This window comes from Phocoena phocoena, chromosome 10, assembly GCF_963924675.1.
Source record: "Phocoena phocoena chromosome 10, mPhoPho1.1, whole genome shotgun sequence".
NCBI classification, from domain to species: domain Eukaryota; kingdom Metazoa; phylum Chordata; class Mammalia; order Artiodactyla; family Phocoenidae; genus Phocoena; species Phocoena phocoena.
Window position 1 is genome coordinate 69,781,257 of NC_089228.1, and position 14,073 is coordinate 69,795,329.

The 14,073-nt window shown below is 56.1% G+C and overlaps 1 protein-coding gene across 1 annotated transcript; it reads right to left on the bottom strand.

Moving 5' to 3' along the window:
• Positions 1 to 96: 96 nt before the first annotated feature.
• Positions 97 to 6,503, bottom strand: KCNK16 (potassium two pore domain channel subfamily K member 16). Its single transcript, XM_065885727.1, has 5 exons — positions 6,291 to 6,503; positions 2,803 to 2,917; positions 1,629 to 1,795; positions 633 to 798; positions 97 to 314 (listed from the first exon to the last, which is right to left on the bottom strand). Exons 1-5 carry the CDS (start codon positions 6,501 to 6,503, stop codon positions 97 to 99), a joined length of 879 nt encoding a protein of 292 aa, XP_065741799.1.
• Positions 6,504 to 14,073: the final 7,570 nt, after the last annotated feature.

Consider the following 14,073-nt stretch of genomic DNA (forward strand, 5'->3'; position numbering starts at 1 on the left):
AGTGGGTTGGCAGAGGAGGAGGTGTGGCAAGAAATCCAGGGGGCATACGGGGTGACTGGGGATGCTGGGAGGGGCTTCTGTGGCCACTGGGGGGCCTCATGCAGAGATGGGAATCTTCTGAGGTCTAGGGAGCCCATTAGTCTCGGGGGCTCCCCTTTCCTTGAGGCCTCTGCTGAGCAGCCAGAGCTGGGAGCACCTGTGCAGAAGCAGGGGGCCCAGTGGGAGGACCAGTGCCAGCCATGCCAGGCCCAGGAGGATCCAGATGGCTGCCAGGCTCCGGTACACAGAGATGTAATGCTTGCTGGGGTCCGTGCCTGGCCGGGAAGGGGGACATGATAAATGCCAGAGGTCCGAGGGCACAGCCACCCCCCCCACCCCAGGTTCCACAAGGGCTCTCACCAGCCTCCCAATAACAAGGATCGGCAGTGGAGGTCCCTGGGGGAAAGGGTGATGGGTCCTAGACCAGCAATTTCTGAGGATGTTGTGAGAATTCACAGCAGCCTCACAAAGTATTTGTCTCCCCTGAGTACCCAGGGGCTCTCTGGTCCTCAGTAATTACCCACTGCGGACATCTCCCCATCCCCTGAATCCCAGCGGCCCCCACCCCGAGATCTGCGATGCCTCTTTCTCACCGACGACGTAGTCCCCGAAGCCAATGGTGCTGAGGGTGATGAAGGCGAAGTAGAAGCCCTCGCTGAAGCTCCAGCCCTCCACGTGGCTGAAGACCATGGGCGGGAAGATGAGGACGAGCAGCGTCCCCAGGGCCAGGAACAAGGCCAGGCCCAGGGTCTGCAGTAGCTGGAAGGGGAGGAGTCTGTCTCTGAGTCCACTTGGAAGACCCGGGATTGTAAATTGCGGGGTGTGGGGGGGGTGGGGGTGTGGGGTTCTGGGGCAAATTAGGAAGTGGGCTGGGCCATAGCCAGGTCCCTGCCCTGTCCTGCCCTGCAGACCTCTGGGATGGGGGTTGTATCTGTGTGTGTGTTACCTTGCCCAGGCCAGGGAAAGATTCGGTCAGAGGGATTGTGTCGGTGGGTCAAGTTGGAGACTCCTTCAGGTGTGGGGTCCACATGTACAGTCCCCCAGGGAACTCAGATCTGGGACGGAGGATGGTCATCGAACTGTCCCAGATTCCTCTGCACCCCTGCTTTCTTAGCGTGCCTAGCTTTGCAAGGGGCCGATGACAGGTGGGCACTGGTGGTGTTCAGGGTGGCGTGGAGTTTGCTTTTGGGGTTCTGTGCTGCCCAGATAGATCCCCCTTCAAAGAAAACCTTGCCAAGCCACTGGCAGGTGGCCTCCAGCCGGCAGCTCCCTCAGGGTGTATTGCAGCCTGGCCCAAGGGCACACCTTCCCAGGGCCTGACTGAGCCCAGGGCAGAGTCCTGGCCACGTCAGCGCCCACTGCGGGACAGCTGGGCCGGCCGGCACCTGCCGAGCTCCTCGAGGGGTGGACCAAGGCTTTGTCCAGCCTGCAACACAATTTAATTTCTCCTTCTGCCCAGTCCTTTTCTTCCATAGGTGTTGACCCCTAATACCATGCTAGCCAAACTCTTTTCTCAGTGTCAGCTTCTGGAGGACTCCACCTGCAACAGACTCTGTCCCAGCGGGGCTGTGGGGAGGGAGGGGCCCTACCTGGGAGCGCCTGGGCTGGTCCTCCCACCTCTCCAGTGTGGTCAGGTGGGCATGCAGCCCCGTGCCCAGGTGGTTGAGGAAGAGCACGTTAAGCGGGATGCCCACCAGAGCGTAGAAGACACAGAAGACCTGGCCTGCCTCCGTGCTGGGCGCCAGGTTCCCATATCCTGCAGTGGGAGGAGGGTGTGCAAATATGGGGAAAGGAGAGTTCAGAACTGCCTCCCCGACAGACTCTGGCAGAGGTAGGTTTCCCACCACCACTGGGGGTCGGGGCGTGGTGAGGGGAAACCCCTCTGCTCCCGTGAACACCCTTCTCAACCTCTTCTAGAATGATCTCTATTTGTAAGAATCCTGCTTGTCTTTGAAGGCCCATCTCCAAAAACACTGACTCTAGGAAGCCCTCCTGACTGCCACTCTCTTCCTCTCTACTAGGTGTGATCTCCCACAGTGCTTTGTGTCATTCCTATCTATATTCTACTTTGCCCTGTGCTCTTGTTTTTGGCTTATCTTATCCTTCTTTATTGGTTCAGAAGCTCCTTGAGAGCCAAGCTTGGGTCTGATCCAAGTTCATACTCTCCTACCTCCACTCTATCTTTGCTTTGAATGTCACCTGAGTTCAAGGAAGGTGTGTGGAACTGGACTTAATTGAATGGATATGGAGACCGGGGTTAGTGGGGTCTGGGGTTTCCTTGTGGGAGGTGGTGTGGGTTTTCTGGCTGAGGGGGTAGAGCAGATGCTTCACCATATGCCCTGTCCCCTTGGAACACCGAGATAGCACCTGCAGCTGGGTGGACAGTACACGCAGAGGACTCCCTACCCCAAGTCCCTGCTTCTCTCTACCTGAGAGACCTTTGGGCAGGTCCAAAATACCGGAAAATTAATACATCCGGGATCAGCCCTCAACCAGCAGGGGCAGGAGTTGGTAGATAAATACGCCTGCTTCCTCTCCCCTGGCAGGGCTCTCCTTAGCTTCTCAGAGGGTCTCCAGCACTGGTGAACCCAGTCGCCCTAACCAGTCCCCTGCTCATTATTGCAAACTTCGTTGCCTTTTCCTGTCTCAATTTCCCACTTGTCCTGCTTCCCGGAATCGTCTCCTAGTCTCAGCACCTGCTTTTGGGGAACCCAAAGTTCAGCAGGGGTATTGGGGGTGCCCTTCTCCACCCTGACCCTTTACCTATGGTGGTGACGACCGTGCCCGCAAAGAAGAAACTGCTACCGAAGTCCCAGTTGCTGGGGTTGGTGGAGTTGCCTTTGGGGTTCACGCCCTTCACCCAGGCTTCCATGATGACCTGTTGGGGGGGGTGGCATGGGGTGGGAGGACGAGGGGAGCTGACAGCACTGGCTGGTGGCCAGGCTCTCTGCAGGGTGCTTCCGTGTTGTCTCACCTGGTGATATTCTTACTCACACTCCCATTTCAAGGAAGAGGAAACTAAGGCTCAGAGTGGCTGACTTGCCCAAGGTCATTGAGGTCCAAATTCACTGGCTGCTCCACTGGCCAGGGCTGAGTGAGATGTGCTGTGAGTGTGGCTGGTGGAGGGGAAGGGGCCTAAGGAGGCGGAGGGTGCTTACGGACTGGGGTGCAGGTGGGAGATGCCACCTACAGCCAAGAGGGTGAGACTCCATGGGTGGTCAGAACAATGGGAAAATTTCAGGTTGGATGTTCCTGGAAGGGCTTACTTGGGAACTTGAGGTTCGGGACCACGGGAAAGCCATGGGGCTGCCCTCCCATGGGGCTGATTGATTCCGGACAGAGAACCCGGCGCTCTCTGAGCTTCCAGGTGAGCTGGCAGCCTTGCTCTTTGCTGCCCCCTAGTGAGTCCCAGCCCAGGCCTGCCAGAGAAATTCCATCAGAGGCCAGGGCAAAGGTCCTCTGGGTGTGTGTGTGTGTGTGTTGGTGGTGTATATGTATGGTGTGTTGTATACATGTGGCGTGTGCATGGGTGCCGTATGTTGCATGTGTGTGCATGCTGCTGTTTACGGAACCAGAACCCCACAGGCTCAAGCCTAAGCCCCTCTGTCCCCGGGCCCAGCCCTCTTGGAGGTGGGCAGGACTCCCTCGCCTATCTGCTCTCCATCCTCCTCCCCTGTCGCTGTGAATTGTCCCAGGGCAGCAGTGCAGCCTCACCACCTGGTAGATCCCTAAAGGCAGGAAGGAGGCGGTGGGGGAGGGAAAGCTCCAGCCTCCAGTTCCTGTGGGAACCGTTTCCCCGCTGGCTGGGTGAGTGTGCTCTGCCGGGGTGGGATGGCCCCTGAGGGCCAGGCCAGTCTGGGTGTCCTGACACAGGCTGTCTGCTTCTCCTCAATTTGGCAGAACTGGCCTCTTCCCATGTGAACTTTGGCCTCCCCTCTTTCCCACACACCCAGAGAGGCCAGGACTGAACATTCCAGAACACACCCGTTCCCCAGAGACCCTCGCACGTGGGAGAAGCACTTGCCCTAGACCCAGCTGTCCCGTACTCCAGCCTGAGGGTCTCCATTCTGCCCAGGAGGGGCTGTGATGTTGGCGAGGGCACTGGGCGTGGGGTGCCCAACGTGGACCATCCATTCTTCTCTAAGAATCCACGCGTGGTTAGAAAGGCAGACGCGAGTCCCGGGACCTTGGGCAAGGCCTTGTTTCCTCATGGTGTCGGTCTTCAATACTGTTGTTACTACTGTTTATAGCTTTTTTCCTTCTTGTCATCTGAACAGTACAGCTGACCCTCCACATCCATGGGGTCCACACCTGTGAGGTTCACATCCGCGGATACAGCGGGCTGGCTGTCAGGTACTTGAGCATCCACGGGGCTCCAGGAAGCAGTCCCGCGCAGATACCGAGGGGCAACTGTAATCTGTGTTCTTTGGGAATCTTTCTGTTTTTTCCCTTTTTTGGCCACGCCGCGCGGCTTGCAAGATCTTAGTTCCCTGGTTCCCTGGTCCAGGATGGAACCCATGCTCGCTGAAGTGGAAGTGCATGTCCTAACCACTGGACCGACAGGGAATTCCCCTCTGGGAATCTTACCCTAGCGTTCTTCTGCCTCTCAGCTAGACATACCCTGGCAAGTGAGGGTCCCTCCCAAGGGGGCTGAGGACCTCTGGGGAGGCCTGGGGGTTGTTAATCTGTGGCACCACCCTCGGGGCCGCAGTCCAGCCTGTGTCTCTAATTAGGCCCCAGCTATGAATCCCTCCGCCGCTCTCTGGCTCCTGGGTTTCGCCTCTAACCTGGGGCTGAGTGTGGAGGTGGGTCCGGGGCCTCCAGGGCCTCTGCCTTTTACCCGCTGGGTCTTGGGAGGCTGCTGAATCCTTCCCAGCCCCGATAGGGGTGCTGTGGTCCCAGCCCTGTGCTGCTGGGGAGCAAGGAAGTGAAGCCAGAGGCCGGAAGCCTCATTTCCTGGGAGAAAGCGCCTGGACAGGCCTCTCACAGCTCCGGAACGTTCTCTCATCTCCTAGGCCAGCCCACTTCTCGTCTCCTAGGCCAGCTGTTCTCCATCTTCAGGGGGAATTAGTGTGACCTGAAGGGCTTGTTAACACACAGCCTGTTGCCCCCACCCCGAGTTCCTGATTCAGTAGGTCTGCGGTGGGGAGTGACTGGTGGCATTTGTAACCAGTTCCCAGGTGGTCCACACCTGGGACCACACTTTGAGAACTGCTGCCCTGGGTGGTATCCTGTCCCCTGCACTTATGCTAATTTTTGTGTTGAAGAGCAGCCAGGCTTGGGTGCGAATTCTGCCTTTACCACTAACTACGTAGCTTTGGCCAACGTACTCGACCTCTCTGTTCCCCAGTTCCCACCTACAAACTGGAGACAGTGGTAGAGATAGGTATTATAATTATGAGGAAACACATGTAAAACACTGGGCCCCAGGTGATGGATCAGGACTGGTCTGACCCCAGCGTGATGACCCTGCTCCTGCCGTTTTGGGCACGTCGTAAACACTCAACACGCGACAGCTATTGTGATGATTCCGCAGCTGGCTAGTTCCTTTGCAGCGGGTGGGAACACTCAACCCCCTGGTCTCCAGTGCATTCACCTTCCCCTCACAGCACCCTGGTTTTGCCTGGTTTCTGGGAGAGAGGGTGCTGGGGCCCCAGAGTTTGTACAGAGGGGCCCGAGCAGGGGTGACCCGCTCTGCCACCAGAGAGAGGCCCGGGGGGGGGGGGCACCGTAGCTCAGCCACCCCAGCTGCTGCTCATCAAGCCTGGCTCCACGGCAGGCGTGGCGGCTGCCCCTGACCTTTATCTGTGTCTCCAACTCAAGTGTGGTCAGCACAGGGGTGTGATCTGGGGAGAGGGCAGAGGGTGCAGCAGCCCCGGAGTCGGGGAAGGGGAAGCTGTAGGAGCGTGCGGGGCAGAAATGTGTGCAGCGTTGATAGCACTGACACACGTTTCACATTTATGCAGCAAGTGGCAGCTTAGAGAGCACTTTTAATCAGCTGTCAGATGTCTGCAGCATATAAGGTTATTCTTCTCTCCTAGAAGAGGATCAGAGAGGTTAAGTGACTTGCCCAATGTCACACAGCAATCCGGTTGTAGACCTACGGCCAGAATCCGGCACTAGGTCTCATCTGGCTCTCTGTTCCCACCACACTCTGCTTCCAAATAGGACCTCAGCCATAAGTGATGGCTCTGGACCTGCAACGAGACCCCTCTTCTGCCCACCGGCCCACACCAGCATCTTCCCTTCACCTGTACAAACTGCTCCACGGCCTGCTGGTCCAGGCAGGTGTAGTTCTCCAAGAAGCGCAGCTTCTCAAACTGAAACTGGTCCCTGGACTGAGCCTCAGCCTGTTTCTCCAGCAGCTGGAAGATGGTAGCGCCAAGCAGCAGGTAGCAGACATAGGCCAGCAGCAGGGGCAGCACCTGGCCGCCCCAGCAGCTGCAGAGCCTGGTGCGGGGCATGGCGTGCCCAGGACTCTGCCAGGGCCGTGGGGCTGGCTGTGGGTCCAGAGGCGGGAAGCGCCCGGGGACCTGTGCCCAGCCTCCTGCCTGCCTCGCCCTCCTCGGCACAGGTGTCCAGAGGCTGGGGAGTCTGTTTGAACAGCACAGCTCAGCTTGGCTGCACTAAGTACCGTGAGTGCAAACAGTCCTGTCACCCCCCGCCCAGCCTTTTTTTTTTTTTTTCCATGGAGAGCAGCAAGTCAGGGGCAGGGACCCCCTCAGAGACCTAATGGTCCTCCTGAGGCCATCGTGTCTCACCTTCTGCCTCCAAGTTGGATGGGCGCTTTGGGGCCAAACCAGATGCTCCCCTTCACTCTGCCCAGGGCCCCTTGGCAGCCCCCAGCTTCTTACCCATGATAGCTTCAAGCCCCCAAGCTTAGGTGCTGGGGAGACATCAGAATGAGTGTGAATAAACCTTGCACTCAGTTGCCTTGGCTATGAAGTGGAGCTAGAAGGATGGACCCGCCTACTGGGGGAACCTGGGGATGCAGGAACTGGGTAGCAAATTGGGGCAAAGCGAACATACAAGTGACGGATTAGGAACCGTCTGAGGGTTGATGCTCCTAATCAGTTGGATGCACTTGCTTTAGAGCTTTTGCTGAAAATTTTCCTTGCTTGAAACCTTTAGCAGGTTAGCTTGGGAGTTCAAGTATATTCAGAGTCCTGCAACCATCTCCACAATCAATGTTGGAACATTTTTATCACCTCAAAGAGAAACCTTGTACCCTTTACCTGTCACCTCTATTTGCCCATCCTGCCCCCTTGACCTCTGGCAACCTTTAACTTGCTGTCTCTGGATTTCCCTAGTCTGGACATTGCATATAGATTCAATCATACAGTCCGTGACCTTTTGTGTCTGGCTTCTTCCATTAGCATAATGTTTTTAAAGTTCACGCATAGTGTAGCAAGTATCAGTACTTCATTCTTTATGGCTGAATAATATTTCATTGCATAGATGTACCAACATTTCACATATCCATTTATCAATTGATAGATATTTGGCTCCTATGAATAATACTGCTATGAATGTTCGTGTACAAGTTTTTGTTTTGTTTTTTTTTTTTGCGGGGCTGTATGTTTTCATTTCTCCCCTGTATGTACTTAGGAGTGGAATTGCTGGGTGACATGCGCACTCTACGTTTAACTTTTTGAGGAACCACCAGGCTGTTTTCCGAAGTGGCTGTACCATTTTATATCCCCACCAGCAGCGTGTGAGGGCTGCCAATTCTCCGCTTGTGTTTTCTGGTGTTTCCTGTAATGCGCCGCGCCGGCAGACACCGTGAGTTGCCAGCCTGATAGCCTTTCCCTCCTTCCCGGCTAACAGAATCCCACGTTTGTACACGTCAGCCCCAGGCAATGGAGCATGACTGGTCTCACCCATCACGACAGTCCCACTCCTCGCTGTCTCAGGAACAGCCCTGAGAGGGGGCTTTGTGTACGGGCAGTGGAGTAAGTGAAGGTGCATAGGGGTGTGGGGCAAGTGAAGCCAAACAAGGCACTGTAGTCCTGGCCTCCTCCTGGTTCCTGGGGAGCCCTGGCTGGTGAAGCACACCCCGTTGGTTCCCTGCAGGCAGGGAGGCTGTGCTTTCATATTCCCGGCCCAGGCAGTCATCCAGGCGTCCCTGGCTCTGCACCTACAGGCAAAACAGCTCCAGGAGCCGGTGGATAGTCTACTGAGGAGCCCCAGGTGCGGCCAGGCCATTGGAAGCAAACTCACGTTAAAGCAGAGGAGAGGAGCCCAGAAATGGGGAGGGGGCCAGGGGATTGACCGCCCCTTGCAGCCACTTTCCAAGCTCCCTTGCAGCTGGGGCCACCTGTGAGCCAGTTCTGGCCAATTAGATGTGGGCAGAGGCAGCTGCGGAGGTACGGGGCAAAGGTGTTCCATCCAGACCAAGGGTTTGGCTGCAGCCGGCCCCACCTTCCGCCCATCTGCCCTGAGTGCACAGATGACGGCACCTGTTCAGCCACCTCGTGTCCTTGAGGGAAGGTCAAGAGCGTCGCAAAGATGCTCCGCTGGTTTCCACGCCTACCTCAAGATTTTAAAAAGTCTTTCTTTAAAAGAATATTTTATTTACTTGTTTGTGCTGGATCTTAGTTGTGGCAGGCGGGCTCCTTAGTTGCGGCATGCAAACTCTTAGTTGCAGTGTGTGGGTTCTAGTGTCCTGCCCAGGGATCGAACCCAGGCCCCCTGCGTTGGGAGTGCAGAGTCTTAACCACTGCACCACCAGGGAAGTCCCTTAAGATTTCAGAAAGTTTGACACATAAGTCCTATTTGTTTAAGCCAGTGTTACTTCCCAATGGATACATAAGTTTTCTTTTCTTTTAATTGTTCAAGGCTTATTTGAGTTGGAAGGAATAGGAACACACTCTGGTTATCTCAAGTAATTGAAATAATTCGTGGTAGGAAGCCGGGAGCAGCCAGGGTTCTGGAAGAACTGGGCCATGACCTCACTCCGAACTCTCCCCCATTAACGTGCCCTGCCCACCCCCTCGGGGTGCCCCCTCCCCTCATCCTGTCCCAGCAGTGATTCCCTCCCTCTGCTGAGTTCCGCTCTAGGCTGACCCCGGCATCCGGTCGGCACCAGCTCCCGTTGCCCCGTGCTTCTCTCTTTTGGTATTGCTTGGCTCAAATCCTCTCAAAGGCTGGGGGTCCAAGAGCACCTTTGCACGTGAGCCACTTCACAGGTGTCTGGCCGTCCTTGGGTCATGCACGACCCTCAGCTGATGGGCCCCGGCCGGGGGTGGCAGCGTCACACGTACAGGTGTCACTTGGAAGGGACGGTGCAGAGGCAGACACCACGGGCGTTATGTCCAGGGCAAGCAACCATGGTTTGTGTAATGAGAGATGGGGGGCGGGCGGGGAGGGAGAGAAGTCTCATAGGAAACGAAAGCAAGGGGGAGAATGTTACTATTTTCAAGTGTATGAATATCTAGGGAGTGGTAGTGAGGACACGGGGGTCCTCATCTGCTCTAAGGCCAAAACACAGCACACACACAGTAGGTGGAGGTGCAAGCAGCGACGTGGAGGCTGCATGTTATAGGAACACCCCGATGCTGTAAGTGTGTGGAAGGCAGGCCCAGGTGTCCCTGCAGCACCTCATCCTCCTGCGGTTTAGGTGGGGCCCTGGCTGGGGGTTGCGGGCGCCTTCTCTGTAGTCCTGCTGGTTCTGGGTCCCTAAGGCCACCTGGGGGTCTAGAACCATCTTCCGGAAGGCCTTTGTTGCACCCAGAGCTTTCCCAGACAGCACCACACTGGGAAGCGGGCTTGTCTTGGGGCAGAAGGAAGCGTCTGGAGTCACAAATCTCTCCCCCTTGCCTGTTTCCTCCTCGTGTTTTGGAGAGACTGGGAGAGAGAGCTGGCCGTCATCTTGTCACTGCAAACTCACTACGTCCTGGCTCTAAGCTAGGGTTGTACTTCTACCTGCCAGGCTGTGTGACAAGCAGGTCCCATTTTATTGCCCTGGGGAAGTTCCATATGTGAAGAGCTCTCTCTTTACCGTTTGGAAAGCTATCGGCTGCTGTCTGGAGGACTTGGGCAGGTCTTAGTACCCTCTTTATTTATTTATTTATTATTTATTTTTAAACATCTTTATTGGAGTATAATTGCTTTACAATGTTGTGTTAGTTTCTGCTGTATAACAAAGTGAATCAGCTATACATATACATATATCCCCATGTCCCCTCCTTCTTGCGTCTCCCTCCCACCCTCCCTATCCCACCCCTCTAGGTGGTCACAAAGCACCTAGCTGATCTCCCTGTGCTATGCGGCTGCTTCCCACTAGCTATCTATTTTACGTTTGGTAGTGTATACATGTCCATGCCACTCTCTCAATTCGTCCCAGCTTACCGTTCCCCCTCCCCGTGTCCTCACGTCCATTCTCTACATCTTAGCAACCTCTTTAGCCCAAGTATCCTCGCTGGGTCTGGACATGGTCCGCAGGTAGGTGGTGGCTGTTCTCAGGTGGAAGGAAAGGAAGGGAGAGAGGGGTGAGCGCAGCGGGGGAGGACTGTCTGTGACAGGTAGGGGAGGGGGGCTGGCACAGCCGGCGTGGAGCCCTCCCTCCCTGAGGGCCTGGGCAGGAAGGGGTGCCAGGGTCACTGTGGGCCAAGATCTCCACTCCTTTATGGACCCCCTGTCGAGGGCCTCCTCCCACCTGTCCCCTGCCGCTGCTGCTTCCCTTCCGGCAGGGCATTACCTGACTGGAGTTTAAGACAGTCTTTCCCAGGAGCTCTTCTGGCTTAAGGGGGCCACAGAGCTAAAGAACGGAGCCATAATGGTGGACTTGATGGGAGGTCAGCTCGAGAGGTCCTCAGAGCCCTCCGTGCCCCAGAGGGAGCCCCCGCCCGTCCCTCCCTTCACTCGTTCAGTACACGCTAGTCGCTGCCCTCTGTGTGCTGCCACCTGCTTTGGTTACTCCCCTGCCTGGCTGTGGCCTGGCTTGGGTAGGTTTAGGAGGGAAGCCGCAGGCCTGCAGGGACCTCTGCTGCTCATCAGACGTTGCACCTCCTTGCCCGACACCTCCCCACGTGGGCACCACTCCGCCGCAGCCGTAGGGCGTGATTTACAATCCCTTTCAGGGAATTACTGCTGCTAATGGGCTGGGCCAGTTTGTGCTTCCCAAGCGGGGAGGGCAAAATCAATTAATGGAGAGTCCAACATGGCCAGGCCTGATGGCAGAGTGCGGCCTGACATCCGGCAGTGATAAGGGAGATTGGAGGAAAAAGAAGAAAAACACCGCCCCCCCCCCCCAAGATCAATTTCACGTACAGTGGGCAGAGGATGCAGAGCAAACAGAGCAGTTGGACGTGGGCCTCTTTCCGTCTGAATGAGCCTGGAGATGAGGGGAAGGCCAGCCCGCCCACACAACGTCCAACATCGGTATTCTCTCGAGGAGCCACTTAATAGTCACGTATCCGCACAAGTGAAAAAGGCACGTTCTGGACCGGAAGTAAGGGGAGGGGCTAAGGCCCCCCTGGCCCAGGAACCTCCCCTGCAGGGGAAAGGGCAGGTGGAGAGAAGGAGCTCTGGTTTCAGACCCTGCTGGTGACACACGGGGCCAGAGTAACAAGCTCTGTGTGTGGTTGTCTGGGCTCCTGGCGGTGTCCCCGCAGTGAAGGGTGTGGGAGAGCCTCCTGTGTGGAGGCAGGGGGTGCAGGTGTGTGGGGCTTTGTCGGCCCTCCTGGCCAGAGAGTAAGACGTCAGGGGAGGTCCAGCCCGACGGGGTGACCAACAGAGAGAGGGAGGGGAAAGCGGAGGGGAGATTCGAGGGAAAGGCTCAAGACCAACAAACAATCAAACATACCAGTTATTGATCTTGTTCAGAAATTTCCAGTGTTTATTGGAGCAGCAGGATCCCTTTCTCACGAGAAATCTTTCCCTGAGCCCCAACGTGTAGCGCAGTGGAGAGCGGGGCTCTGGTTGAAGTTGGAGGCGGCTCCCATTTTCACCAGCCCAGAGAGCTGGATGCAAGAGCCCCCTCCCCACCCCACGATTCGGAAATAGATGTCCTTGCCTAAGCTGGACTGTCCTCGGAGCAGACTCTGAGGCCAAACGTGGGTGTGAGTAGTTCATGTGGGAAGTGATCCCAGGAAATGATCCCAAGAAAGAGGGCAAGAGAGACAGGGAGGAAGGCGGCCAACGCAGTGTGTGTGACGGAGCAGGTGACTCCTGTGGGCATCGGGGGGCTCCACCTTGCTGGGCTCTCGGGGACACCGTGTAGGGCTCGCTTCAGAGTTGTCCCCCAGGGCGGAAGGAGGCTGGGGTGTTTATCCACCAGCTCCTGTCCCTGTCAGTTGAGGATTGCTCCAGGGCAGGTTACCTCCTGCACTGCCGGCTTGCCCTGCACACGGGTGATCGGAAGGCTCACCTCACCTTTCTCTCTTCTCTTGGGGGTCAATGTCCTGTACTGCCTTTGCTCCCATGTCTGAAAACCATTGTTTTACAGTTTTGTCTGGTCTTCAATTGCTTAAAGAAGGAGGCTAACTCAGGTCCCTGTTGCTCTATCATGGCCATACGTGGCAGTCCCACTTTTTCATGTACGGCGTGCTCTCAAGTGCCTTTCGATAGGCAGCACGGAGGGACGGAATGAACTCTGAGAAATTCCGGGTCTAGTCAGGGACTGTCTCTGGGTTTCAATTTCTGTAGCTGTTCTTACAATTAATGCTTCATAACTAACCACCCCAAGTCTCAGTGGCTAATGACAACCAGCCATGTATTTTCAGGAGAATGGGTCTTTGGGTCAGCCAGGGCGCAGCTGACCTGGGCTGGGCTTGATGGGGAAACTCTGCTCCAGGCTCCAGCGCTGCAGGCTGGGCTCAGGTCTGCTCACTGCATGTTCTGGGATGTAGGCTCAGGGGGCGGCACCTGCCCAGACCATGATCTTCCCAAGCAGATCACTGGCGTGCAAGACGCAGGCCCAACCATGCAAGCACATTTCACGCCTCTGCTTGTATCATATCTGCCAATATCCCACTGACCAAAGCAAGTCACAGGGCCAAGCCCAAATTTAAGGGGTAGGGAAGTGTACTTTGCTCCCATGAGGCCATGGCAAAGCTTTGGATGTATATTATTATTCTATTATTACAGGGGGCGAAGAATTAAGGCTAGGTATTCAATCTACCACAGTTTCTCTATCTGCTTTCTAAAACTCCCTCTTTTCAAGGTCCGAGAAAGTCACATTCCACACCTCCCTCTTCCTAACACTTCCTGCCAAGGGAATGGCAGAGCCAGTTCAGTTCTAGTAGGAACTGGGCTGGGTCACTGGCCAGGCCGCTTTCTGGAAGACATTTTGGAAAGCTCCACATTTCGGCCTGGAGTGAACTCAGATACTCCGGACCTCTTCATGGCTCCACTGAGCCTGGGTGCATCGCTGGAGAGTCTATTCAGAACATTTCTCCCACTTGCAGGGGCCAAAGAGCTTTGGGGTAGATGCACCGTGGTGGGGCAGGTGTCCACGTCAGAGGTCAGCTTCCCTTGGGAGGGACTTTGGGAGCTGTCTGTGTTCCTCTCTTCTTCATTTCCTCTCCTGCCTTAGTGATTGTTCTACGAGGTGGATCTGCACCCTGCATGGGGCCACACCACATGTCCCTGTCAATAAGGCCTTTGGATCCAGGAGATAACTTCTTGGCAGGGGAGCTACAGTCCACATACTGTAAGCGGTTCCAGAGGGCCGGGGCACTAAGGTGTGCCAGGTACACCGAGGCTGTTTCTGACGGACTCTGGCCCACTCCACACCATCCTCAGGGCTCTTGAGAGAGAAAGAGTGTGCGTGTATTTATGTGTGTGCCCTGTGGACTTCTGGGGAGGTTTTTAGAATCAGGCTGTAAGGGCTGCTTGGCCTCCCCTGGTTCTATGGACTTTCCTGAGGACTTATCACGTGCCAGAGAACTGTGAGGGCCACAATGCCCAGTGGGCCTCAGTCACAGAGCCCGAGGGAGGTCGTGGGGGCCTGAGAAGCAGGAGAGCTGGTTCTGACCCTGATACTCATGAACGAGTACCAGCTCGTGCAGGGGACACAGTGATGAGCAGGAC